Source organism: Odocoileus virginianus, chromosome 12, assembly GCF_023699985.2.
Source record: "Odocoileus virginianus isolate 20LAN1187 ecotype Illinois chromosome 12, Ovbor_1.2, whole genome shotgun sequence".
Classification (NCBI taxonomy): Eukaryota; Metazoa; Chordata; class Mammalia; order Artiodactyla; family Cervidae; genus Odocoileus; species Odocoileus virginianus.
The window spans coordinates 49,017,329-49,044,125 of NC_069685.1; the positions used below are offsets into that span (position 1 = coordinate 49,017,329).

The 26,797-nt window shown below is 50.3% G+C and overlaps 1 protein-coding gene across 9 annotated transcripts in view; it reads left to right on the plus strand.

Annotated features, from left to right (window-relative positions):
• The window catches only part of PITPNM2 (phosphatidylinositol transfer protein membrane associated 2), an 86,982-nt gene that overhangs the window by 40,933 nt on the left and 19,252 nt on the right, over positions 1–26,797 (plus strand). For all 9 annotated transcript variants that reach the window (XM_070475147.1, XM_070475148.1, XM_070475149.1 and 6 more), the window contains 6 exons: positions 8,364–8,536; positions 16,281–16,495; positions 17,554–17,675; positions 21,247–21,474; positions 24,063–24,371; positions 25,317–25,412. In XM_070475147.1, coding sequence (XP_070331248.1) covers positions 8,459–8,536; positions 16,281–16,495; positions 17,554–17,675; positions 21,247–21,474; positions 24,063–24,371; positions 25,317–25,412 — 1,048 coding nt within the window. In that variant the 5' untranslated portion in view covers positions 8,364–8,458. The remainder of the gene's footprint in view (positions 1–8,363; positions 8,537–16,280; positions 16,496–17,553; positions 17,676–21,246; positions 21,475–24,062; positions 24,372–25,316; positions 25,413–26,797) is intronic.

Here is a 26,797-nt window from a genome sequence, read left to right on the forward strand (position 1 = left end):
TACTTGAATTTAACCAATGACAAATCACCTATTTGCATGTATTTGTTAAACTTCAGAAAAACATTTCTTCGTCATCAGTGATAATAGTTTCTAACAGGCTAGAGTTAAGATGAGAAAAGGGGAAACAAACTTAACAGCTTTATTATTATTATTATTATTACTATTATTATTTTGGCTGCACCACCAGGCTTGTAGGTTCCCTGATTAAGAATGGCACCTGTGCCCCTTGCAGTGGAAGCACAGAGTCTTAACCACTGGACCGCGAAGGAATTCCCTGAAGAGGTTTGTTAGATATAATTCACATCCCATACAATTCACATTTAAAATGTACAATTCAATGGTTTTTGGCCTGTTACATTAATTTTTAAAATTATGATATATATTTATATATAACAAAATTTGCCTTTTTAACCACTTTATAAGTGTAAAATTGGGTGGTATTGGTACATTTACAGTGTTGTACAACTATCTCCACTGCTATTTTCAGGATTTTTTTTATCACCAAAATTGAAACTCCATAAGCATTCAACAATGACTCCCCATTCCCCTCTTCTCCCTTGCCCCTGCTAACCTCTAATCTACCTTCTGAGAGAAAAACTTTAAAAGGTTGTTAATTTTTTAAATAATAAAATTTATTTTTTAGGGAAGTTTTAAATTCACAGCAAAATTGAGAGGAAGGTACAGAGATTCTCCATATACTCCCCACCCCCACCTACACAAGCACAATCTCCCCTATTATCAACATCCCCCACTGGAGTGGTACATTACAACTGATGATGCTACACTGATATATTGTTATCACCCAAAGTCCATAGTTTCCATTAAGGGTCACTCTTTTTGTGTTGTATAATCTGTGAGTTTTGACAAATGTATAAATGGATATGCATCCAGCATGGTAGCATCATGTCCAGTAATTCTACTGCTCTAAAAATTCCTGTGCTCCAATTATTCATTCCTCATTATTTTTTAATCTGCATAATGAATCAACTTCCGTGCCTTGGAAGTTGAGGAAATTATCATTTACTTCTGTTCTTCCATGCTCAGTTTTTGTCAGTTATATTATTTACATACCATGTCAAGATCTTTGTGTTTTATTCAATAACCATAATTGTCATGATTTAAAAAATATAACAGTATTCACCAGTATCTCTCCATTGATGAGCTTACTTTTATTTACCTTTGGGTTGGTTGGATTTTAGTATCAGGTAATTCTGAAGACACCTTATGGATGTCTAAGCTCCTAAATTCATGTTTCAGAATGTCTATTCACTTTATGCTTAAAGGACAGTTTAGCCGGGTATAAAAATTCTGGTTTACATTTTTTCTCTTAGAACTCTGTAGATATTGCTCTACTGTGTTTTGAAATTGGTTGCTGAGGAGGACTTTGATTGTCCTCAACCCATCTCCCCATGCCCCCTAATTATATGGTTCTTTATCCTTTAAGCTCAATCACATTTTTAAGGATGTCTTGATGTTTGTTATACCATCAGGTTTTCCTGGACCACAGAATGGCAGTTAATCTGCTGAGTCAAATCTTTTTTATTTCAGGGAATTTTTTCATTATATATTAGAATACTTCTCCACTTCCATCCTATTATTCTATTTTCTCAGAGAAGCATACCAATTATATATATGTTGGATTTCCTTCTGCCTCCTGTATCTGTCATTTTGTTTTATTAGTCTTCACTTAATCTCCTGTTTCTCAAGCCTGCCTACCATCCCTAATTGTTCACACTATGTTTTGCCTCTTTATTCATTGCTTATGATAAGGCTCTAAAAAGTATCTGTGATATGTTTATTTTTCTTTTCCATTTTCCCCTGAACTCTGCTTACCAGCCTTTCAACTTTCATCTCTTTTGTTATCAAGTAATTTCTTGTTTAAATTTCTGTTTACTTTCTTCCACTCCTCTGCCCCAACTTGTTTCTAAGAGATTGTATCTGTAATTTCTCTGACTCAAGGGAGAGCTGTTTTTCTGAAATATTTCTGCATTTTTCTGGATGATTCCTCCTGTAATGCATGTTCTCATTTCCCACCCCCCCACCTGTGATGCACACAACCTATGTGAATTTCTTTCTGATTATTGTTCTGTAGCTACTTTCTAAATAGCAGCTTGCAGGAAACGCAGGGAATAATCCAGGGCAGTCTGCAGCTGCATTTTGGGCTGATTTACTGTCTGGAAAACTCCCCTCCCAGAGCTGTTATTTATCCTGTGCCCAGGGATTCCAGCTCTCTCAGGTTTGTGGGTTCATGCAGTCATTGTGGTTCATAAAAAAAGCTCTTTAAGTCTCTGACTCCCTGTCTTATTATCCATCCCCTCACTGCCCCGCCTCCCTCCCAAGCCCCACTTCATTCCTTTCCTTGGAAAACTAGGTTCTGACATAGAAATGGCATATTGGTGTGATTTTCCCATCGACGGTTACTCCCCTTCCACTCCATAATGTAAAATTGCATCTGTGAGTGTATTCAGTTGTTCACAGCAGCCCTATTCCCAATGAACTCCAAATTGAAAATTACCCAAATGCCCATCGAGGATGGAATAGTTAAATCAATTGTAGCATATTTACGGAGTGAAACACTGGATAGCAATGAGACTGAGCCCTGTACAATCACATGAAGCAAATTGGATGAACCCCGGGAGCATGATGTTTCAAAAGCGACTTAGAATCAAAAGTGTACTTACAGCATGGTTTCATATGAAATTGCTTATCTGGTGGGTCAAAGACAGTTGGATATTGGCAGTTTGTAGGCTTCAACCTACTGCATGCATGCAAAATCGCTTCGGTCATGTCTGACTCTTTGAGACCCCACAGACTGTAGCCTGCCAGGCTCCTCTGTCCTTGGGATTCTCCAGGCAAGGATACTGGACTGGGTTGCCATTTCCTCCTCTAGGAGATCTTTCTGACCCAGGAATTGAACCTGTGTCTTATATCTCCTGCGTTGGCAGGCGTATTCTTTACCACTACCTGGGAAGCCCAGGCTTCAACCTAGTACAAAATATAAAACAGTCAAAAGGCAGGACAGTGGTTGTCCATGGTTGGGGAGGTTGTGCCTCGGTGGGTTGAAGGGGGTGCTCTGGGTTGTTAACTTTCTGTTTTTTGACCTGGGTTCTGGTCATATAGGTGTGTTCAGTTTGTGAAAATATGCCGATGTGCACTTATGTGCATGTTTCTGGATCTATGTAATAATTCAATAAAAAAATAGAAAAGAAGGGACTTACCTGGTGGTCCAGAGGTTAATAATACTCCATGCTCCCAATGTGAGGGGCCTGGGTTTGATCTCTGGTCAGGGAGCTAAGATCCCACATGCTGCAGTTGAAAACCTGCATACTGCAACTAAGACCCAGTGCAGCCTAATGAAAGTGAAAGTCGCTCAGTCGTGTCCGACTCTTTGCGACCCCATGGACTATACAGTTCTTGGAATCCTCCAGGCCAGAATACTGGAGTGGGTAGCCATTCCCTTCTCCAGGGGATCTTCCCAACCCATGAATCAAACCCAGGTCTCCCACATTGCAGGCGGATTCTTTACCAGCTGAGCCACCGGGGAAGCCCAAGAATACTGGAGTGGGTAGCCTATCCCTTCTCCAGCCTGTCTTCCCAATCCAGGAATCAAACCAGGGTCTCCTGCGTTGCAGGTTAATTCTTTACCAGCTGAGTTACCAGGGAAGCCCACAGCCTAACAATAAATAAAAATAACTTTTAGAAACTTTAAGTAGAAAACAAAATGCAGGGCAATGGCTGTCTTCCCCTGGGGGCATCCACAGCCCCAGACTCCATGGTTCTGTGTCTTTCCAGGAGGTGATGTTATTTGTTTGGAGGTCCAAGGTGGCACATGTTAGCTCCCAGCATGTCTCTTGCTGACAGCTTGAACCTCATGGTGTCTGGCTGCTGTCCTTCACGGACTGTGGTTAGGGGGTGCAACCATTTCCTCGTTTCACAGCCGTGGTGACTTTTCTGTCTTAAGTCATTCTGTGTCATTTTGAGAACGGAAGTGCCCCTACTCCTCCGTCAACAGGAAGTCAGGATGGTTGTCTGAACCGACTAGTGTAGGTGTAGAAAGAAACAGATCTGATTTTAAGTAAATAAAATGCGAGTACCTGACAAGGCAAAAGACCGCCGGGCCCTTCAGAGTGATCTCCTTGAAAGAAAACCCCCAGATGGCCCATGTCCCTCTCCTGAGCGCTGTTCCTCCAGCCCAGGCAGAGTGACCTGAGGCAGGCGGAGCACCAACGGCTTCCCAGAGATCAGCCCAGACAGGCGTGGATGACCTTCTCCAGGGTTGCTTGGAAGGACAGCTTGACTTCTGTCTAGAAGGGCTGGTTGAGAAACGTGTGCTTTGTGGTCACACCCCATCTGGCCAGGGTGTCTTTCCTCCCCTGGGAGAAAGCCATCCTGGAAGCAAAGGCAGATCACTTGTCACCCTGCTCCTGCTCAACCTGACACTGGACTCCATGCGCACGTGAGTGGGCTGCCATGCCTGGCTTCAGGGAGCAGCCACGTCTCGTCCTGCCCTGGGGACTGTGGCTGCTGGTGGCCTTTGCACCCCAACCCCTGCCCCAGTACCATCCTCCAGGGACACGGTGTGGCAATACTGCGGATGCACCAGTGAGAGGTCATTTAGATGGGGTGTCATGTTCTTGCCCCACGGCCTTTGCACATGCTGTTCCTTCTCCCAAAGCATCCTCCTCCCACCTGCTCTGTTGAACACAATCTCACTGACCAGGGAAGCCCAACTCATGTCGTCTGAAAGCTCCACATTCTGTAAAGCCTTTCTCAAATCCCCTCTGAGTGATGAATACCCCCTGGTATGTGAGCACTTCACCTGCCCTTATTTCGGTGACCCTGATGATGACTCTGGACAGCAGGTGGTGTTATCCCCATTATGTGTAGAGACTGAGGCACAGGTCACACAGCTGAGAAAGGCGTTGTCAGGTTATGACCTCAGATCCCAGGGTGGAGCTCCACTGTGACTGCCGGCACATTTTTTTTTTCCGGCACATTTTTTAAGTAGACTTTTTTTTTTGTGATGTGGACCAGTTTTTGAAAAAATATTTATTGAATTCGTTACAATATTGCCTCTGTTTTATGTTTTGGCTTTTTGGCAGAAAGGCATGTGGGATCTCAACTCCCCTACTAGGGATCAAATCCGCACCCCCTGCACTGGAAGGTGAAGTCTTAACCACTGGACTACTAGGGAGGTCCTTGCCCGCACATTTTGTGTCACTTTTAGAGTTCTGATTCCTCTCCCCTATTGTTAGTTACCATGCACTTAAATGGGTTTCCTCAGTGACTCAATGGTAAAGAATCTGCCTGCAATGCAGGAGCCACAGGAGACACAGGTTCAATCCCTGGGTCAGGAAGATCCCCTGGAGGAAGGCATGGCAACCCACTCCAGTATTTTTGCCTGGAGAATCCTATGGGCAGAGGAGCCTGGTGGGCTACAGTCTATAATGTTGCAAGGAATCAAACATGACTGAGCACACTCACCACAGCCTGCCCTGGTGCCTAGCAGGCCAGAGGAAGCAAACCAGCAGACACTTGGTCTGACTTGTGTATGGGCGAGTGTGGGCAGGTCATCTACTGTGGAGCTGTGAAGAGCCCAGAAGGGCAGATTGCTTTGATTCCTACAGTTTCTCAAGAACATTTAGCATTTGCATCTGTCCTCTTTGTTATTTAGACAACGTGGGTCTTGCCCAAGGTCATTCTTGGCCATTGGATTTATCCCTTGCTGCAGAAGGAGCCCACAAAACCAGTGGAAAAGCTTTGGAAACATGACACTTACTGAACCTAGGTTTTCCCTTCCCTGTCTCCAGTCCTCATTTCATCCAACCTCCCAAACATAAATTATTTCTCGTTGTGTGTGTGTGTGTGTGTGTGTGTGTGTGTGAGGAGGTGCCCAAATTGGTGTCTTACTCTCTTGAGAGTGTCAGCCTAGGTGTTGTGCTGTCAAGGTGTTGTCTAGGTGTTGTGCTGCCCCAGCTGAGCCCAGGGTCTTGTTTCTCTCTCTCTTTTTTTTGGCTGCCCGGAGTCTTCATTGCTGCACACAGACTGCTCTTATTGCAGAGCACAAGCTCTAGAGCTCTTGGCCTCCAAAGTTGTGGCTCATGGTCTTAGTTGCCCTGGGGTACATGGGATCTTCCCAGGCCAGGGATGGAACCCATGTCCACTGCAATTGGAAGGCAGATTCTCAACCATCGGACCACCAAGCAAGTCCATAGACAAAGTCTTAATTGGCTAAAAAGATGCTTATCTGGACTGTATTTAAAGCAATTGGATATGTGAGAAGTTGAGTTTGGTGCTAGAGGTTTTGTAGGGGGGTAATAGTCCTACCTGGGCTTCCCAGGTGGCTCAGCGGTAAAGAATCTGCCTGCAGTGCTGGCAGTGTAGGAGACGTGAGTTTGATTCCTGAGTCAGGAAGATCACCTGGAGGAGGGCATGGCAACCCACTCCAGTGTTGTCGCCTGGAGAATCCCATGGACAGAGGAGCCTGGTGGGCTACAGTCCACAGGGTCAGCAAGAGTCGGATAAGACTGAGGGACTGAGCACAGTATAGACCTACCTGCTGTAAAGAAGTTAACAGCGTGGGGGTCATTTTGGGTTAATAATGCAGGGCCATCTCTGGCCTATTTATATACACCCCCCAGTTCCAGCTCTCCCGTTAGGTGGTTTATTAAAGGATTTCTTTTCCATCTTATGTACGGGTTATCCCAGGAGTTTTGGTATATATGCTTTTCCCAGTCTCGTTAGTTATCCAGTAATGCATTAGTGCCTGTGCAATGCTCAGGCCTCGTATACTTGGTGCCCCGGGGAAGCTGCCTGCCTCATCGGTCCCTCACTTTTATCACTTAGCTGACACCCTGCCTCCAGTCTCCGTGAATCCTCACCAACTGCTGTCCCCGGCATGATCCTTCTAAAGTACTATCCTGATTCTGCCACTGCCTGTCTTGGAAACCTTCACTCAGCTTCCAGTTAATACCATCTGATCTCTCTAGGGGTAACCAAATATATTTACAGCGAAGTCCCCGCCATCTAGAGGATAGACTTTGATGGGTGATTTCATTTTCCGGACCACTGAGGATATGCTTCCTTCAAGCATTACATTTGTTTTTAAAAATATGATTCCTTTAGGTGCAGGTCTTCATCAAATATATTGTCGTGTTAAATATAAGCTGCTATGAATACATTGCTTGCTTACAGTTTTTTAATTAAAAAAATTTTTTTAATGTGGACCATTTTTAAAGTCTATTGAATTTGTTACAATATTGCTTCCATTTTACATTTTGTTTTTTTGGCTGCTAGCAGGTGGGATCTTAACTCTCAGGCCAGGTATCAAACCTGCACCCCTTGCGGTGGAAGGCAGAGTCATAACCACTGAACTGCCAGGGGAAGCCCCTTGCTTATGTTTTTAAAGAGCTTTATTGATACATAATTCACATGCTGTGCGACCCAACCGTGTATCTTACTTTCCTCTTCTACCTCCAAGACCTAGCCCAATGTCAACAGTAGAGTAGGTATCAGTAAGCAGTGGGTGGTGGATTGAGCTGAAACTACACTTAAGGTCACTTCCTTTGATAACTCGAGATCTCCTGCTGGGAAGTAGTGTTGCCATCTGTGCCCAGTGACAGGAGCAGAACCGATTGCCCTGATGCTGAAGGGTCCCAGACCACCAGTTTTAAAAATTTCTCACATTTGTTTTTCATAGTTTCATTTGTCCTTCCTTCTTATTTTTTATTATGTTTTATTTATGTATTATATTTCATTTATATTTTCAAGCTGTACCCTTTTAAACAAATTTTTGGCCATGCAGTATGCAGGATCTTAGCTCCCTAAACAAGGATCAAACCTGTGCCCCTTGCATGGGAAGTGCATAATCTTTTTTTTTGGAAGTGCACAGTCTTAACCACTGGACCAGCAAGGAAGCCCCTGTCCTGACTTCTTGCCAGCCATCATCACTTGCTGCTATCACCATGCCTGCCTCCAGCTACCCCAGAACACAGGAGAGCTGAGGCTGCCGCTTGTTAGACCTGCAAGTAGAACAGGAACGCGATGCTCTTGACTCTTAGGGGATGTGATGCCCTCTTGTTGCCTGGCTGTCACTAGCAGGAGAACAATGCTTTATTTCCACCAGGCTGATCAGTTTGTACATGTCCTGTACACAGTTGCTGAGCCAGCAGGGAAAATGGAGGCTGGGGAGGTTGAGGGAATCTGCTCAAGGTCACACGTTGGGCTCAAGGTCACACTGAGTGGGCTTGTGGCCAAACTGAGGTCAGAATTCTAACCTGGGGTCAAGGCTAGGTCCTTCCTATGCCACTGTACTCACCAGCCTTTGCAGAAAGTGACTCTCCTGTCCTCTCTTTCTCTCTCAGGGGTCCTTGGTGAATTTTGTCATGGTTATTTAAGGAACCTCGTCTAGAAGTCCCAACACGCAGTTCCCCATCGACGGGAAGGCTTGGACTCCAAGATGATTATAAAGGAATATCGGATTCCTCTGCCGATGACCGTGGAGGAGTACCGCATCGCCCAGCTGTACATGATACAGGTGGGTGGTAGGGCCGGGGCGGGCCCCGCCGTGCCCACAGCAGCTCTTAGCACCAACGTGGGGGCGGGGTGGCACTGCGGCCTTCACAGCAGTGTCTTTCTGGTGGGCTCCCGGTCCGTGTCTGAATCGCACCAGAGCTCTGGCTTCCAAGCACGAAGCCAGGCACAGGCAACACACTGCAGGTGTCTGTGGCTTTTGGGTTGTCTCACCAGCACAGCGTTCACAGCGCTCGTAAGACTAGCACTCTTTGTATTTAACACCCATCTTTTCACTAGTCCAGATAGCATCCTTGCGTTTCATCAGCTTGGGCTGTAAAATGCTGCAGATGAGGCAGCTTAAACAACAGATGTTTATTTCTCACAGTGCCGGAGACTGGAAAGTCCAGGATCAAGGTGCTGACAGATTCAGTGTCTGGTGAGGGCTCTCTTCCAGGCTTGCAGACGGTCACCTTCTCGCTGTGTCTTCACACAGTGGACGGAGCCAGAGAGCTCCTTGGGCGGGGGTTGGGGGGGCTCTTTATACTGATTCCATTGTGAGGGCCACACCTTCATGACCTAAACACCTCCCAAAGGCCTGACCTCCCAGCACCATTGCATTGGAGGTTGGGGCTGAAACATGAATTTAGGGGGACAGGAGACACAAACATTCAGTTCATAACAACCCATTTGACAAACAGGAAGGTGTGAGGCCCAGAGAAGTTCAGTGACTTGTCCAGGAGCACAGAGCCTGCCTCCTGGCTCCAGGTACACACTTTCCTCTCTATCCTAGGCTAAGTGGCTGATTTACAGAGTCACAGATGACTTTGGGGTTTCCCAGGTGGCGCTAGTGGTAAAGAACCCACATGCCAGTGCAGGAGACCTAAGAGATGCCTGTTCCATCCCTAGGTTGGAAAGATCCCATGGAAAAGGGCATGGCAACCCCCTCCAGTATTCTTGCCTGGAGAATCCCAAGGACAGAGGAGCCTGGAGGACTATAGTCCACAGGATTGCAAAGAGTTGGACACAACTGAAACGACTTAGCATGCACACAAATGGATTTGAGGATCATTGGTCCTGTGAAAAGCCAGAGATGACCACCCCACCCCAGACATTGCTGGGCTCCCTACTCAGTGCCTGAGTAACCTGGAACCCAGGATGGGGAGCCCCAGGATTGGGTCCTTATGGCCCAGATGGGACCAGAGCTCCTGCTCCTTGAGGTCTTGGCTGGGGTCCTGCTCAGTGGAGGGTTGGGTCCCATCCCAGCTTCTCTGCCAGCCTCTCACTCAATCTCGGTGCCCCAGCCCTTTGCCTGGCCTGGCAGCCTTCCTCCCACTTGGGGGCCTGATTATGAACCTGCTTCCCACCTGGCTCTGGCTCCCCGGGGTACACGGGGTGCCACCCTTGGCTACACAGGCCCCGATCACGGCAGGGCAAGGGGAGCTCGGCAGGGCCTCTACATCCATCCTGAGTTTGACCCAGAGCACTGCCTGGAACGCTTGGCCAGGAAAAGAACAGAAGGCAAACCCAGCCTCTCTGGGGGGCTGTTTGCTTCATGCCTCTTCAGAAGCGCCACTCGATTCCCTCTTGAACCACTTACCCCATAATTATTCCTAGAGAGTGGGGAGAGGAGAGACTAGCATCAGCCCCCCAGCGCCAGGCATTCAGGAGATGGCTCCGCCTGCTCAAGGACCAGCTGATCTCCCAGGGAATCTGTGTGTCCTGTGGCTTCTTCATTCCTCCTTGAGCCAGCAGGGAGCCCTGGCCCACAGCAGGCAGCTCTCAACTCTGCTGGGAGGCTGGAGACATTAAGATCCCAGGGGCTGGCTTTCAGCTTCCAGGTTACCCCAGGCTTTTCTGAGTATATAGCCACCTCAGCCTCAGGGCTCCTCAAGCACCTGCCATCTGTCTGCAGCCCCTGTTTCAAGTTGTTTGTTTTTCAACATCTTTCCTGTACCTCCAGTTAATGTGAAACGTTCCCAGCTTCCTGTGTGTTGCCTCCTACAGCCTCACGGACATCGTCTGCCTCCCGAGGCCAGGCCCCTCTCTCCCACTCTGGAATTTATCTTACCCGCCTCTGTCCCTGAAGTTCTGGGGGGGCTCCATCCACTGTGAGGGTGATGAACATGCCCGTTATCTCCACCGTGTGACAGTTTTATGGGTGTGGACCCACATCACAGCTCAGTGACTGTACCTTTACATATATATGGCTTACTGTATGTCAGTCGTACCTCAATAATGCTGTTAAAAAACTAAGTTGAGGGACTCCCCTGGTGGTCCACTGGCTAAGACTCTGTGCTCCCAATGCAGGGGTCCTGGGTCCCATCCCTGGTCAGGGAACCAGAACCCACATGCCACAATTAAGACCTGGCACAGCCCAATAAATAAATGAGTAAATATATATATATTTTTAAAAAGTTAAATTCACCAGACTTTTCTGTGCCTGGCTGTGGCTGAGGGTTGGGCTACAGAGATGAATGAAAAGCGCTTTCTGTGCTCCAGGATTGCCTGCAGGGAGACAGATACGTCTCCCTGAATAGAGACCAGACCAGTGGGGCTGGGGGCACGGGAACCTGGTGCTCACATGGGCTTGGGGCCAGTGCTCCCGGAGGGTCTCCATTCTGAGCTGGGCTTTACGAGGTGGATGGACCATCAAGGAAGGCAGCTTTGTTTCTGCAGAAAGAGCAAGACCATTCATCCATTGCCCAGTGATCCCGCTTGCCAGCTGGGGTGGCAGCTAGGAAGAGGCCTGCCTGCTGAACAAGCCACCTCCTCCCTGAGATTGTGAACAAGATGGGCTCACGTGTCACACTGCCTCGCACCTGCCTGAACGAAACTCAATATTCATGTTGTTCAAGGTTTCAAGAAGAAGAAAAATTGGTCTGTCTGGCGGAGAGAGCACCTTCCATCCTAGGAGGTGCCCAGAAAAGGGAGGAAGCGATCAGAAGCGGCTTGGCCAGGACCCTGGACAGCTCTGAGAACTGCCTGATTGGCTGGGGGTTTCTTGGTCTTTGAATCTTTTAAACACACCCCCTCCCCGCCCCCTTCACCCAGGGCTTTTTCTGCACCAGACGCCTGGTGGCCCAGACTTCTCTCTTGCAGACCCCAGGCTCCAGGGTTGGGACAGGGAAGCACAGGAGGAGGGGAAGGTTCTCCACCCAGCCTGTGTGGGTAGAGTAGGCAGGGGGACCCGTCAGGTCTCACCCTGGGCGTGTGTGCCCCTGGGAGCCGGGCCTGTCTCTCCTGCCCATCCTTCCATGGTCCCCGGGGGAGGAACCAAGCTCTGCCTGCCCTCCCCTCCTCCTCTTCTGCCCCAACCCTGGGACCTGGGATCTGGGCAGCCCCACTAAGGCCAAGCAGGGAGGACCCCCCCCCCACCCCCGTCCCTGCTCCCTCTCTGTCCTCTGCCCTCAGATCCCAGCTGGCTGGGCACCTTCAGAGACTCCCCGTGCCCTGGCCCCTCTGACCTGCACATCCTCTTCTTGCCGAGCCACCTGGCACCCCAGACCTTCATTCCACGCCCTGGGGCCGTCGTAACAAACCACCACAGACTGGGTGGTTTAAAGCAATGGAAATGTATTCTCTCAAAGTTCTGGAGGGTAGTTAAAAATCAAGGTGTTAGGGGGCTCTGCTCTCCCTGAAGGCTTTGGGGGGCTGGGGAGAATCCTTCCTTGTCCCTCCTAGCTTCTGGTGGTGGCCGATAGTGCTTGGCATTTCTCAATTTAAGGCTGTCTCACTGCAGTCTCTGCCTCTGTGGTTCCATGACCACCCGCCCTCTGTGTGTGTCTGTCTCTATCTCCCCTGTGTGTGTCTGTCTGTGTCTCCATTTCCTTTTCTTTCTTGCGCTGCATCAGCCCCAGTCGTGTCACACGGGTCTTCGTTACATCACACGGGGCTTCCGTTGTGACGCACAGACTCTAGCTGTGGCACGCGGGCCCAGGCTTAGCTGCTCCTCGGCATGTGGGATCTTAGTTTCCTGACCAGGGGTCAAACCCGTGTCCCCTGCATTGCAAGGCAGATTCCTAACCACTGGACCACCAGGGAAGTGTCCCCATTTTCTTTTCGCATAAGCATGCCTTCTCATTAGACATAGGGCCCACCCTAAATTGTCCAATCCATTTACATTCAGATGACCTCATCTTAACTAATTACATCAGCAAAGACCCTATTCCCAAGTAAGGTCACAGTCTGAGATTCCAGGTGGATGTGGTATGGCAGGGAGGCTGCACCCCACTACCCTGGGCCTTAGGCAGACAGGGAGCCCCGTCCCCGATTAGGGTTTTAGGAGCTGAGACCAGGCAGAAGCAACTTGTCCAGGATGAGAGACAGTTGGCCACAGGGTTAGGACTACAGTCTCCTCTTGCTCAGTAGCTGTTTCTCAGCGCCTCTCTGTGCTGGGGCGTTTTCCTTGAGCTGCCCAATGCCGTGGGTGAGCAGGCCCTGGAATCCAACAGTCCCAGCTCTGCCATTTAGCAACTGTAACCTTGGACGGGTCACTCTGCCTCTCTGAGCCTCCACCTTCCCATCTGAACATTGGGAGTGAGAGTAGTCCTGCACCTTTCTCAAGGGGCTGCTGCAGTAACTAAAGGAGAAAGAACATGCCAGGCACTTAGCACAACCACTAATCAACAAGGATGCTGTAAGAGGCGGGAGCTTGGAAGGCATCCAGGAAATGGTTGCTGTTTTCATTATGGAACATGGGCTACATTCCAGGAGCTCCTTTAAAGAGCAGGGAATGGGCATGTCCCTGCTCTGACCCCTTCTTGGCCTCAGTCAGGGTCTTTTTTTTTTTTCTCTGAAGGGGACTCAGTGGCTCTGGCCTTGGAGATATAGCACATCTTTGTGCCCTAGAGAGAGTCGTGCCCCAAGGATGAGGCAGTGCTGTTGGGGGTGCCTGTGGACGTGGGTGTGCGCCTGCACTCGGGGTGCATGTGTGTGCGAGCGTGCGCACACCTGCTGTCTAGGAAGCTGACCGAAGATGACCTTGGTGATGCCATCATGTTGCTATGGAAACAGATGCTGGGCTGAAAGTCACCAGCACCTTGACCATGAAGGTTTTGTGCAAAAGCAGAAACCCGACCTTTCAGACCCCAGGAAGGATGTTGGCAGCAGAGAGACACTTGGAGGTGACCTAGGCGTTCTGTTTCTTGGGCAGTGCCTCCAACGTCACTCCTCATGTTTGAACTCTCTGAAATCTAGTTGAGTACAGGAGGCAGGGTTGTTTTTATTTCTTTGTTTGTTTGATTTTATACCAGACTTATTGAGATGTAAGTTCCACACTGCACAATTCACACATTTAAAGTGTACAGTTTAGTGGCTTTTAGCACTTTTCAGAGTTGTGAAATTATCACAATTTTAGAGCATTTTCATCACCCCATAAAGAAGTCACTCTCCATTATCCCCCAACCCCCAGGCAACCAATAATCTACTTTCTGACTCTCTAAATTTGCCTGTTCTAAGCATCTCATAGAAATGGGGTCATACAGGTCATTTATTTCTTTAACTAAGCATGTTTTCAGGGTTCATCTATGTAGTAACATGTGTCAGTACTTCATTCTTTTTTATGGCCAAGTCATATTTCATTGTATAGATATAATTTATCAGATGTATTATTTACAAAAACTTTCCTTTCATTCTGTGGGTTGTCCTTTCACTCTCTTGATAGCGTCCCTTGATACACAAGTTTTTATTTTTTTGGCCGTGCCTCATGCCATGCAGGGTCCTAGTTCCCAAACCAGAATCGAACCTATGCCCCCTGCAGCGTAAGCATGTGTAGTCTTAACCACTGAACCATCAGAGAAGTCCCTGTTCTTTCTTAAATTTTGATAAAGTCCAATTTAGATATTTTTTCTCTGACTGCCTATACTTTGGGTATCATATTTGAAAAACTGTTGTCAAATCCAAGGTCATGAAGATTTGCCCTAATATTTTCTCCTAAGAGTTCTATACTTTTAGTTCTAACAAGTTGGTCTTTGATCTGTTTTAAGTTCCTCTTTATATGTGGTATGGCATTGTGGGCATGTGGATATCTAATTGTCCCAGCAGCATTTGTTGTAAAGACTGTTCCTTCTCCCATTGAATAATTTTGGCACCCTTGTTGAAAATCAGTAAATATAGTATGTAAATATTGGATTTATTTCTAAACTCTCACCTCCATTACACAGACTTGTCCTATGCCAGTACTGCACTGTTTTGATTACTATAGTTTTATAACACCTTTTTTTTTTTTTAACTGGCCATGCCATGGAGGACGTGGGATCTTAGTTTCCTGACCAGGGATCAAACCCACATCCCCTGCTTTGGAAGGCAGATTCTTAACCATTGGACTACCAGGGAAGTCCTTAGCAATTTTTAATATGGGAAAATGTGAGCTTTCCAACTTTGTTTTGTTTTCAAGATTGTTTTGACTATTTGAGATCTCTCAAAACTCTGTATGAATTTTAGGATCAGTTTTTCCCTTTCTAATGAAAAGGTCATTGGATTTTGTTAAGGATTACATTGGATCTATGGACTGCTTTGAGGAGTATTGACATCTTGACAATATTAAATCTTCCAATTCATATGAACACAGATGTCTTTTCTATTTATTTAAATCTTCTCTAATTTCCTTCAGTAATGTTTTATATTTTTCTGTATACAACTCTTTGCTCCTCCTTGGTTAAATTTATTCCTAAGTATTTTATTCTTTTGGATGCTACTGTAAATGGAAATGATTTCTTTATTTCCTTTCTGCATTATTTGTTTTAGTGTGTTGATTTTGTATCCTGCAACTCTGTTGAATTTATGTATTAGGTCTAGCAGATTTGGGGGGTTTTTAGGTTTTTATGTGTTTAGGATTGTGTCATTAACAAATTGAGATAGTTTTACTTCTTTCTTTTTTTAAAAAAATGTTTTTATTTATTTTATTTTTGGCTGGGCTGGGTCTTGGTTTCTGCAGGGACTTTTCTCTAGTTGTGGTTCTTGAACTTCTCATTGCAGTGGCTTCTCTTGTTGCGGAGCACGGGCTCTGGAGCACAAGCTTAGTAGTTATGGCTCACAGGCTTTTTTATTCCACTGCATATGGGGTCTTCCTGGACCAGGGATTGAACCCATGTCTCCCTTATCGGGAGGCAGATTCTTTACCACTGAGCCACTAGAGAAGCCCCACTTCTTCCTTTATAAAAAAATATTTTTGGCTGCATCGGGTCTTAGTTGCGGCACTCGGAATCTTTATTGCAGAATCTTTATTTGCGGCCTGCAAACTCTTAGTTGTGGCATGTGGGATCTAGTTTTCTGATCAGAGATGGAACCTGGGCACCTTGCATTGGGAGATTGGAATATTAACCACTGTACCACCCTGGAAGTCCCTACTTCTTCTTTCCAATCTGAATGCCTCTTACTCTTTCTTTTTCTTGCCTAATTTCTCTGGCAAGAACCTCCAGTACAGTGTTGGCTAAAAGGTGAGAAAGCAAGCACCTCCCCTTGTTCCTGACCTTGGGGGCACTTTCAGTTCCAGGAGATTCAGGAGTCAGAACGGAGGAGTTTGCATGTGCAGTGCTGGGCTCGGAGAGGGAACCATGGTCCCTCAGTCTTCTGCATGAATGCTGGGGCACGTGGAGCCTTGTGGGGGGAGGTATTTAAGGAGGGTGTGTTGAAGTGACCCAAAAGGAGCCAGCCTGGTTGGCCAAAGCCCGCCCCCGCACTCAGCACCCTCAGCCGGGTCTCCTGAGCCCCTCCCCTTCTGCAGAGAGCTCCAGACCCACACGTCCCCCATGTTTTTGTCCCCACAGAAGAAGAGTCGGAACGAGACGCATGGCGAAGGCAGCGGCGTGGAGATCCTGGAGAACCGGCCATACACGGACGGCCCCGGCGGCTCCGGGCAATACACGCACAAGGTGTACCACGTGGGCATGCACATCCCCAGCTGGTTCCGCTCCATCCTGCCCAAGGCGGCCCTGCGGGTGGTGGAGGAGTCCTGGAATGCCTACCCCTACACCCGAACCAGGTGAGCCTGCCCTCGGCCCCATGTTGTCCTCCCGGGAAGCAACCCAGGGGCATAGATACTGGTGCTGCCCCCCGCCCCAGACAGTCTCAGCTGCCTGGCTCCCAGGGAGCTGAGCCTCCATTCTAACCCTGAAGGTTCCCCCAAGTTCCCCCTTGGGGGAATAGACAGGACAGGGCAGGCTCTACCCCTAGGTGCCTCCTAGCCTGCCAATGGGGGGAGCCCAGGAAGGCATGAGTCCAGCGAGGGCCATCTGAGACTCCTTTGCCATCTGGGAAGGCTCAGGGAACACAAACTCACTTTACTGTTTGCCTAGGAATGCAGGACAGTCCACCAGCTGGAAGAAACAGGAACTGAGGGTAGCCCAGATGGCTCAGAGATTCCCTCCAACCCTGACACCTTCAGTGACTATGATGATACTTTATAACAAGCCATGTTGAGCATGGTTTCTTTGGATTCCCCTGGGTAGGGGGTGCTTTTCACTCTGTGCCCCCCACCCAATATAACTGAGCACTGCTTGATTAGAAGAGAGGGGAGCCACCCATGTGCTGAACAGGTGGGGTCCTCACGAGTCTCCTGGGGCTTCTATGTCCAGGTGGGTGAGGGCCTAGAACTTGCTGGGGAATCCATCCACGTTGTTTACTTCCCAGCAGTACTTTTCTCCTCTGAGCTCATCTCCAGCCAAGAGAGAGAGGCTGTCTCCCTGTTGCCACACCTGGTTTCTTAGGGGACAGGGTGGCATGTCACACCAAGCGCTGGTCCAGATTCAGCCCATTTGGTAGAGTGCCACCTTAACTGTGTCCACACCATATTCGCACCATGCCTCACACGCATGGACATAGGCTGCCAGCCACTTCCTGCGATGACTCCTCCCTCCCCATTAGTCCACCCCTCCCACTGCCCTCAACTCAGACTTGGCTCTTCTTGGGATACAGTGAAGGTCCAGGAGGTGGACAGGACAGACAGGTCTCACCCACCACTCCAGCCCTTGTCCTCTGCCCAGCGACCCATGCCTATCCCTCCGAGCCCGGGTCCTGGTGGATACTCTCCTTCCCCCACAGGTTCACTTGCCCTTTTGTGGAGAAATTCTCCATCGACATCGAAACCTTTTATAAAACCGATGCTGGAGAAAACCCCAACGTTTTCAGCCTGTCTCCTGTGGAAAAGAACCAGCTGACAATCGGTAACCGTCTACCCTGACACTCCCACCCTGGGAGGGCCAGGAGCCCTGCGAGGCCAAGTTCCTGGTTGCCCTGCCCATGGGCCCCTCGATTCTGCCCCTGGTCTCCAGGCCTGGCAGGCTCCAGACCGGCTCCTGTCCTGGGCGGGGAGGTTAGAGTCCAAGCCAGCCTGGTGGGAAGTCAGGGGAGTTGGGGCGGCAGGATGGGTCTCCTTGGCCCCATTTTCCTGATGTGCCCACTGAGGCTAAGTGCTTTTTCCACTCAAGTGCCTTCCCTCAATCCCTTTGAGGTGTCCCCATCCCCAGAAATGCACTTGTGTGCTTGGGAGCCACCTAGGGCTGACAGCCATGGGTGGATGTGGCAGGTCAGGTGGGGGCTGTGCACACACTGGGGCCTGTGTCCCCTTGATGGTGGGCGACCTCTACTCCACTCCTCTCCAGCTGACTACACCGTGCCGGAAATGGGTCCCATTTCTTAAGTTGTTTTCAAGAGAGGCCCGGGGGACGTCCTTGGCAGTCCAGTGGTTGAGACTCTGCACTCCCAATGCCGGGGACATGGGTTCACCGGTTGGGGAATTCAGATCCTGCATGCCATATGGCATGGCCTGAAAAGAAAAAAGAAAAAGAGAGGCCAGAAATCAGGGTTTTCATGTGAAATCTCCCAGTTCCTCAAGGTTGACAAATATTTTAAAAATCTTTGTAAATATACCAGCCAGACAAAACACATCAGTGGACCAGCTGACAGCCCCCAGGGCCCCTGGGAATAAACCGTTGTAGGTCTCAGATGGGTGTTGGAGGGGTGGTGATGACCCTCAGCCAGCCTCGGACGGCAGGATGGCTTTTCCTTGGGACTCCTCCCTTCTGCCCAAGTTTTTAGGCCCCACTGGGGTTTGGGAGATGCATCAGCTTGCTAGGACCATCAAAACAGGGTACCACAGACCTAAGGGCTTAAGGAAACAGATGCTTCAGTTCAGTTCAGTTCAGTCGCTCAGTCGTGTCCGACTCTTTGCGACCCCATGAATCGCAGCACACCAGGCTTCCCTGTCCATCACCAACTCCCGGAGTTAACTCAAACTTATGTCCATCGAGTTGGTAATGCCATCCAGCCATCTCATCCTCTGTCCTCCCCTTCTCCTCCTGCCCCCAATCCCTCCCAGCATCAGAGTCTTTTCCAGTGAGTCAACTCTTCTCATGAGGTGGCCAAAGTATTGGAGTCTCAGCTTTAGCATCAGTCCTTCCAATGAACACCCAGGACTGATCTACTTTAGGATGGACGGTTGGATCTCCTTGCAGTCCAAGGGACTCTCAAGAGTCTTCTCCAGCACCACAGTTCAAAAGCATCAATTCTTCGGCACTCAGCTTTCTTCACAGTCCAACTCTCACATCCATATATGACCACTGGAAAAACTATAGCCTTGACTAGACGGACCTTTGTTAGCAAAGTAATGTCTCTGCTTTTTAATATGCTATCTAGGTTGGTCGTAAGTGTCTCACGATTTTGGAGGTCAGAGTCAAGGTCAAGGTGTCGGCAGGGTTGGCTGCTTCTGGAGTCCCTGAGGGAGAATCTGTTTGGGGTCTTTCCCTTAGCTTTTTTAAAAAATTTTAAATATTTATTTATTTGACTGCATCACATCTTAGTTGCAGCATGCAGGATCTTTTGTTGCGATGCATGGTTTCTCTAGTTGCAGCACATGGGCTCCAGAGCGAGGGGGCTTAGTAACCACGTGGCATCTTAGTTCCCCGACCAGGGATCAAACCCATGTCCCCTGCATTGGAAGGTGGATTTCTTAACTGCTGGGCCTCCAGGGGAGCTCCCCTAGCTTCCTGTGGCTGCTGGCAGACTTTGGTGTTCTTTGGCCTGTAGACACTCCACCCCAATCTCTGCCTTCATCTTTACATGGTGTTCTGTCCGTGCTCATGTCTATATTCAAATTTCTCCTTTTTTTTTAATTGAAGTATACTTGATTTAAAATATTGTGTTAGTTTCAGGTGTTTTTTTTTTTTTTTAATTGAGCCAAATCTCTCCTTTGTTGCAATGTGGGAGACCCAGGTTCAATCCCTGGATCAGGAAGATCCCTTGGAAAAGGGAATGGCTACCCACTCCATTTTTGGAGTGTTTTTGCCTGGAGAATCCATGGACAGAGGAGCCTGGCAGGCTACAGTCCATGGGGTCACAAAGCATCCAACCATGCTGAGGAACTAAAACTTTTACTACTTTCTCCTTTGTGTAACCATGCTGGTTAGATTATGTGGGGGCCCTCCTTTTGATGACTTCTTTCAAGACCCTGTCTCCAAATAAGGTCACATTCTGAGGCCAACGTATGCGTTTGCCAGGGGACTCACTCTACCCATAACAGGAAGGAAGGGCCCAGGCCATCTGACAGCTCTTGTCTGGCCAGCTGCAGGCTCCCCCCGGAGGCCTCCCGTCATGGTTCACATCCCAGCCCTCCCCTTGGTGGCCATTGCCTGCCCCAGCGGGCCGGCCATGTGGTCTACTCCGGGAAGGATGTAAATCCCCCCTCCACACTCTGCTGCCCTCGGGCTGCCCTGACCCCTTGCCTGTTCCAGTGGGGCTGATGTCTTCCCCTGTAAACCACAGCCCAGACCCGGTGCCAGGAAGATGAGACAGCCAGGGCCCAGGCCCAGCGGAGCTCCACCACGTGCCATTGTCCCCACACCTCTGAAAGGAGGCTTTCTGAGCTACAAGCCCTGTCCTAAGTTTCTCCTCACCAAGTGTGCACACAGCCCCGTCTGACACGCATACCACGGGAGCCAGCCCAGCGAGATGGTTTTGACTTGGAGGAGGAGACATGTGACAAGAGGTCATCCTTCCCAGAGTCACTGTCACCCCCCTTCCCCGAATCAGGTCCTACCAGCCCCCAGTCCTGTTTCCCCAGAGCCCAGCACATCCTGGACCTGCTCATGCCCGACGCCTCCCTCTGGGTCCTTCAAACGTGGTTTCTGGACTCCTCCCTGCTGCTCTGTCTGGGAGGGGCTTCCGCGCAGACCAGCCACCTTCAAACCCATTTGTAGCACCACTCCCCTCCTGGGTGCCTGGCGAGAGATGGCTGATGAGTCCAGCTGCATCCCCATCACCTCTCACCACGCAGACACCCTGGCGGTTCCCCAAACTGCCCCACTTCTGGGTCAAGTGTCACACTCCGGGACGTTCTCCGCCTCACAGTTCTTCTGCTCCTGTGGCTGAAATGCCAGCTTTTCCTCTTCTGCTCGCCCCCACCCCTTCCCACATCCTCGCATGGAACTTCATCTCCCCGCATGCTCCTCCAGCTCATCACCTGATTTATGCGCTTTGGCAAGTATGCACAAAGCAGGGCTTTTGCTGAAATGATTTGAAAAGGCAACAAGGAAAGACGCAGGTCCTGAGGTTGGGGGAGCTTGGGGATCAGAGCGGCTCAGAGCAGCATCTCCACTCCCATGTGGGGCCCTGGGACACATCCAAGCCTGGGGTCCTGCCGAGATTCGGGGATGGCAGGGACATGGGGGAGGAGACTGGAGAGGGAGGGGTGGGGTGGAGGTTGGGGCCGAAGTGGTCACTCACGGGGTCTCCTCGTAGATTTCATTGACATTGTCAAGGACCCTGTGCCCCCCAACGAGTATAAGACGGAAGAGGACCCCAAGCTGTTCCACTCGACCAAGACCCAGCGGGGGCCCCTGTCGGAGAACTGGATCGAGGAGTACAAGCAGCAGGTGTTCCCCATCATGTGCGCCTACAAGCTCTGCAAGGTGGAGTTCCGCTACTGGGGCATGCAGTCCAAGATCGAGCGGTTCATCCACGACACAGGTGAGGGCGCCCGCCTCTCCCTCTGTGTCCCTCCATCTGCCTGCCGCCCCTACCCCGCCCCCCGTGTCTGCCTGAGACTCCAAGTTTCTGTCACTCTGGACAGGTGACCCCAGGGCCCATGTGCAGAGCCCCACCTGGTTTACTTGACCACACAAACACTTGTTGAGCCCCTACTGAAGACAGGCAGTGTGTGTCCTGCCCCAGACACTCTGGACCAGCTGGAGTTTCTAACATGCGGAGCCCACCCCCATGGGGTGTAACGCCTCCCTCCCGCTGTTCCTGGCGCCTCTCGGCCCCCTGGCGCCAGACCCCAGGCCCTGCACCACTGCTGCCTCCTGCTTTGGGCTGGAAGTCCCAGGGGACAGCGGCTTGGCCATCCTCCAGTCCTCACACCCATGCTGGCCTGGCCCGGAGCAGGTGCCCGGGGAACAGAGGACCAGCAGACGACCGGGGGTTCCTGGCACAGCTACAGCTGACCCAGGGTCCTCCCTGCCCTAGAGCTACCTCAGCTCCTTCCATGTCCCCCAGGTCAGGGTAGGGGTCCCCCTGGTCTTAACCCCGAGGCCCATGATCCAGGAGCAGCACCCGGGCAGACACCCATTGACTCCCAGAGCAAGGGTGACTGTGTAGCCCTGAGCAGAGTCACAGCACAGCTGATAACACTTCGCGAGGGTCACATCAGCTCCCCCTGGCCTGGGAGGGTGGCCACTGTCACTCCCTGCTTCCCCCTTGATTGCAGAGGAGGAAGCAGAGGGCCAGCTCTGGGTGTGACCCCAGATCTTCTGGCCCATCTGTCCTTGTCCAGACATAACGTGTCATCAGACGGTCTGTCCACCATGAGTGCTGGCTGGCCCTGAGGGTGGCGTGCCTGAGGCCGTAGCCAGGGGCTTGGGAGTACCCTCCCAGGAACAGAGGGTGAGAGGGAGTTCCTTCTAGGCAGACCTTTGGGATGAAGGGATTTAGAAGGGACAGCAGGGAAGACAGAGCGGCCTGAGCGAGTCCAGGAGCGGGGAATCAGGAGCAAGGGTCGCTGGAGACCACCCTGGGTACAAGCAAGGGCTGGGCTACCTGGGAAGCCTCTCAGCTTTCTGTAGGAAATCGGGCAGAGGATCCAGGGATGACCCTCCTGGCTGCCCCACCCCCTGGGAGAAACTCAAATGCCCGTTCTAAAATGTTCAGAGCAGCAGGTTTGTAAAAGCAAAACGGACAAACAGTGAAAGTGAGCCAAAGGACCATTGGCAGGAGAAGGAATAAATAGAATGTGGTATTTCAAACAAATAAAAACCGACCATACAGCAACAAACCGGAAACTCACCCAGAAAAGCAAGTGGCAGAAAAATACATGCAGTGTGAAACATACATGTAAATGTCAACAACATGTAGACCAACCCAACATATTGTATAGAAAAACATGGAAAGAAGAGCAAATGATAAACACAGAACTCAGGACGGACCTTTACGGGGCGGAGGGCGGGAGGGTGATGGTGGGGTCCGTGTTGCTGGTCACTTCTGCAACCTTGAGCCAAGGCGATTTATTTCCTCTTAATGTTTTTCTAAGCAGCTTATTGAGGCCTAATTTTGCATTTGTTGTAAGAGAAGTTTGAGTTCCGTTAAGTTTGAGTGTATTTGCAGAGTAGTGCACATAGTTCTAGAACATTCCACCCCCCAGAGTCTTTCCCAATCACCCCCACTCTCATCCTCACCCAGGGCAGCCCCCATCTGCTCCCTGTGCTCATGGTTCTTCTGTTTATACCTTTAAAGTATCTTATTTTCTGTCTTCTTTGTATAAGACATTCCTGTATGTCTTTATCCTGTTTTATTTTATATTTGTTTATGTGGCTGTGCTGGGTTGTAGTTGCAGCACATGGAAACTTCAGTCTTCCTTGTGGCACGTGGGATCATTTAGTCACAGCATTCAATCTCTTAGTTTCAGTATGTGGGATCTAGTTCCCTAATCAGGGATTGAACCTGGACCCCTTGCATTGGGAGCTCAGTTTTAGCCACTGGGCCACCAGGGAAATCCCTATCATGTTTTATATGCACATATATTTATTTTAAAAAGAAAGGACTGGGATTTCCCTGGTGGCCCATTGATTAACACTCTGTGCTTCCAATACAGGGGACGGGGGTTCCATCCCTGGTCGGGGGACTAAGATCCCACATGCCACATGATGTGACCAAAAGTTTTTTTAATTAAAAAAAAATTAAAAATGAATTTCAAAAAAAGAAAGGACCAACCTGCTTCAAACTTGCGCTTGATTTTTCTATGGGGAATTTAAGAGAGTCATACTAGACCAGATAGGAAACACTCAGGGAGTTCTCCTCCAGCTCCCCTTGAGGGAGGAGACCCCCCCCCTGCCCTAGTTACAGAGCCACTATGAGCTTGGGAGGCTGTCTGTAAGCTGGATCCCTCATTTGCACATGGGGAAATGAACCTGGGAGTTGGAGAGACAGTGGTTTGCTGGAGGCCAAGCAGTGGGTGTGCAGCAGAGCCTGACCTGCAGCCTAGGGTGCTTCCCAGCCAAGGGGTCCCTGGGGTGCCCTGACACAGGCCTCTCTCTTTATCTTCCCTGCATCCCCGCCCCTAGGCCTGCGGAAGGTGATGGTGAGGGCCCACCGGCAGGCCTGGTGCTGGCAGGACGAATGGTACGGGCTGAACATGGACAACATCCGGGAGCTGGAAAAGGAGGCACAGCTCATGCTGTCCCGCAAAATGGCCCAGTTCAACGAGGAGGACAAAGGGGCCGCGGAACTGGCCAAGGATGAGGCTTCCCAGGACCAGGCCTCCGGGGAGCCCTCCCAGCCCAGCAGCAGCAGTGGGGAGCCCCTGGCGGGCAGGGGTCTGAAGAAGCAGTGGTCCACATCCTCCAAGTCATCTCGGTCATCCAAGCGGGGAGGTGAGCACCCTGTGACCACGGTGGGGGGACCCCTGCCCTCTACTCGTCCACACCAGTGACCACCCCTCAGGGCAGCCCATCCCAGGGTGGCTGCGGGGCGTTCTAACACTGAAGGTGGTCTCCTGCTTTCAGATCCAAGGGCCACACTTGTAGGGAGAACCAGTCACCTCTTCGTAGCCTCTGCTGCAGAGTGAAGCCCAGGGCGACCCCCAACCCTGGCAGTTTCCCCCAGACTCACCCACACAACCCTGGCAGACAGGCAGGCTGGCCACATGGGAACCCCGCTCCCAGCCCCTCCTGGGACCCGCCGGCTGCAGCTCTGAGGAGCCAGGTTTCCAAGGCACAGAGGAGCGGTCTGGGTGGGGCTACACCCAGCATACCCAGGAGGGACTTCTGCCAAAGGACCTTGAAAGCCTTCAGATACTGAGAAAATCCTTTCTCTGAAACTGATGTGAAAGTGCAGTGGCTAGTGGGACAACTCAGGGTATTTTGTGTAAAATACCAGAAGTCCCCCTCTATGCCTGCAAATCCAGCTTTTCCGACACCAGGCTTGTCTGTCCTGTGCTGAAGGGATCCAGGGAAACACTTGAACCACACATTTAATCTCACTCCCCACCAGTGCCCAGCCTACCTGCCTATCGGCCCCGCCATGGCAGTTTAAGGGTCCCGCTCCTGGGCCAACCAGGTCAGGGGCACTTGAATAGACCCCAGCCCGGCTGACTGCACATCCTGGCCTCACACCTGATACCTTCCCCACTCCATGTCCACACAGGATAAAACTGCGTTGTGCCGGGTGGGCTGGGAGGTGAGCCAGGGCCACCCTGCCCTCTCTCCATCCCCTCTGAGCCCTCCTGGCCCTGCTCCAGCGTCATCGCACCTGCCTGCTTCTGCCTGCTTATCCCAGTGCAGCCGGGTGCTCAGTCGGTCTGTGGTTTTGCCTTCCAGCGAGTCCTTCCCGCCACAGCATCTCGGAGTGGAGGATGCAGAGTATTGCCCGGGACTCAGACGAAAGCTCGGATGATGAGTTCTTCGATGCTCATGGTATGCGGGCACCCTGGAGCACACAGGCCTTCCTAGGAGAGGAAAGGGTGGGATCTGAAAGGGTTGGTGGGGATGCAAGTCACGATGGGAATTACCCATGGAAAGTTCTGGGTGAAGAGCAGGGCGTCGGGGGCAGGGGCAGGATGAGATGAGGTCACCGGGACTCTGGGCTCTCATACTCACCCTAACCCTGATATCAGGATGTACCCTGGATCTGGCAGGTAGGGACTGTTCTCTCAAACCCCCCAAAATGAATTTACAGTCAGGGACATTTTTTCCATGTTTTTGTTCAGTCTGTCAGTCGTGTTTGACTCTGCCGCCCCATGGACTGCAGCACCCCAGGCTTCCCAGTCCTTCACCATCTCCCAGAGTTGCTCAGACTTGTGTCCATTGAGTTGGTGATGCCATCCAACCATCTCATCCTCTGTTGAATTTAATTCCCTAAGGGAATTCCCTGGCAGTCCAGTGGTTAGAACTTCGTGCTTTCATCACTGAGGGCGTGGGTTCAATCCCTGGTCAGGGAACTAAGATCCAGCAAGCTGTGTGGCACAACCAAAAAAAAAAAAAAAAAAATTCCCTCAGAGGCTTTACAAAAGCATAACTTCTGGTTTTCTAATTTTTTGTAATTACTGTCTTTTCATGATTAAATTAACACACATGTAATTCAAAAACTTTAGAAAATGCGAACAAGCAAAAAATATGTAAAGTGCCCATTTTCCCACGAATCTCAGAATAAGCACAGCAAGAAAACAACTAGATGAATCACCCACCTGTGCTGGGAAGATGCACGGCCTAAACATCCTTCCTTCATACCTTGGTGGTTCCTCTCAAGGAAGTAAGAGGGGCTGGCAGGCAGGTTCAGGGATATGGGCTTGCAGTTCACAAGGCAGGACACAGGCTCAGAGAGGGACAGGGACTTGCCCACGGGCCTGCAGCAGGGCAGAGGCAGGTCTGGCCTGGGCAGGGCGGGGGGGACTTGGTACAGAAGGCAGGTGGTCCCGGAGCTGGCCTCTCCACTGGGGCCTCCCGAGAGTAGGGAGTGGGTGTGGGGCATCCCACACTCCCACCCTCCCCTCCAGCCAGGCCCAAAGGCTAAGCCCTTCCTGGCTCTGTGTCCCTGACATGAGGGAAAGACACAGGAAGAGTTTTAGAAAAAGCTGGAAAGGAGGAAAGACAGCAGAGCAGGAGATGTTACTGCTGAAGCGTCCTGAGGAAACCATCCCAGTGACCCAGGGAGGAGGGGCCAGCACGTCCATGCCAGGGTTCCTACAACTGCTTCCTGCCCAGGGGCCACGGGGATGAGTTCTCAGGAAAGCAGACCCAAGACTCATGAGTGGAATTGTTCACAGCAGCACTTCTACTAAGCTGTTATCTTGTGGACATTG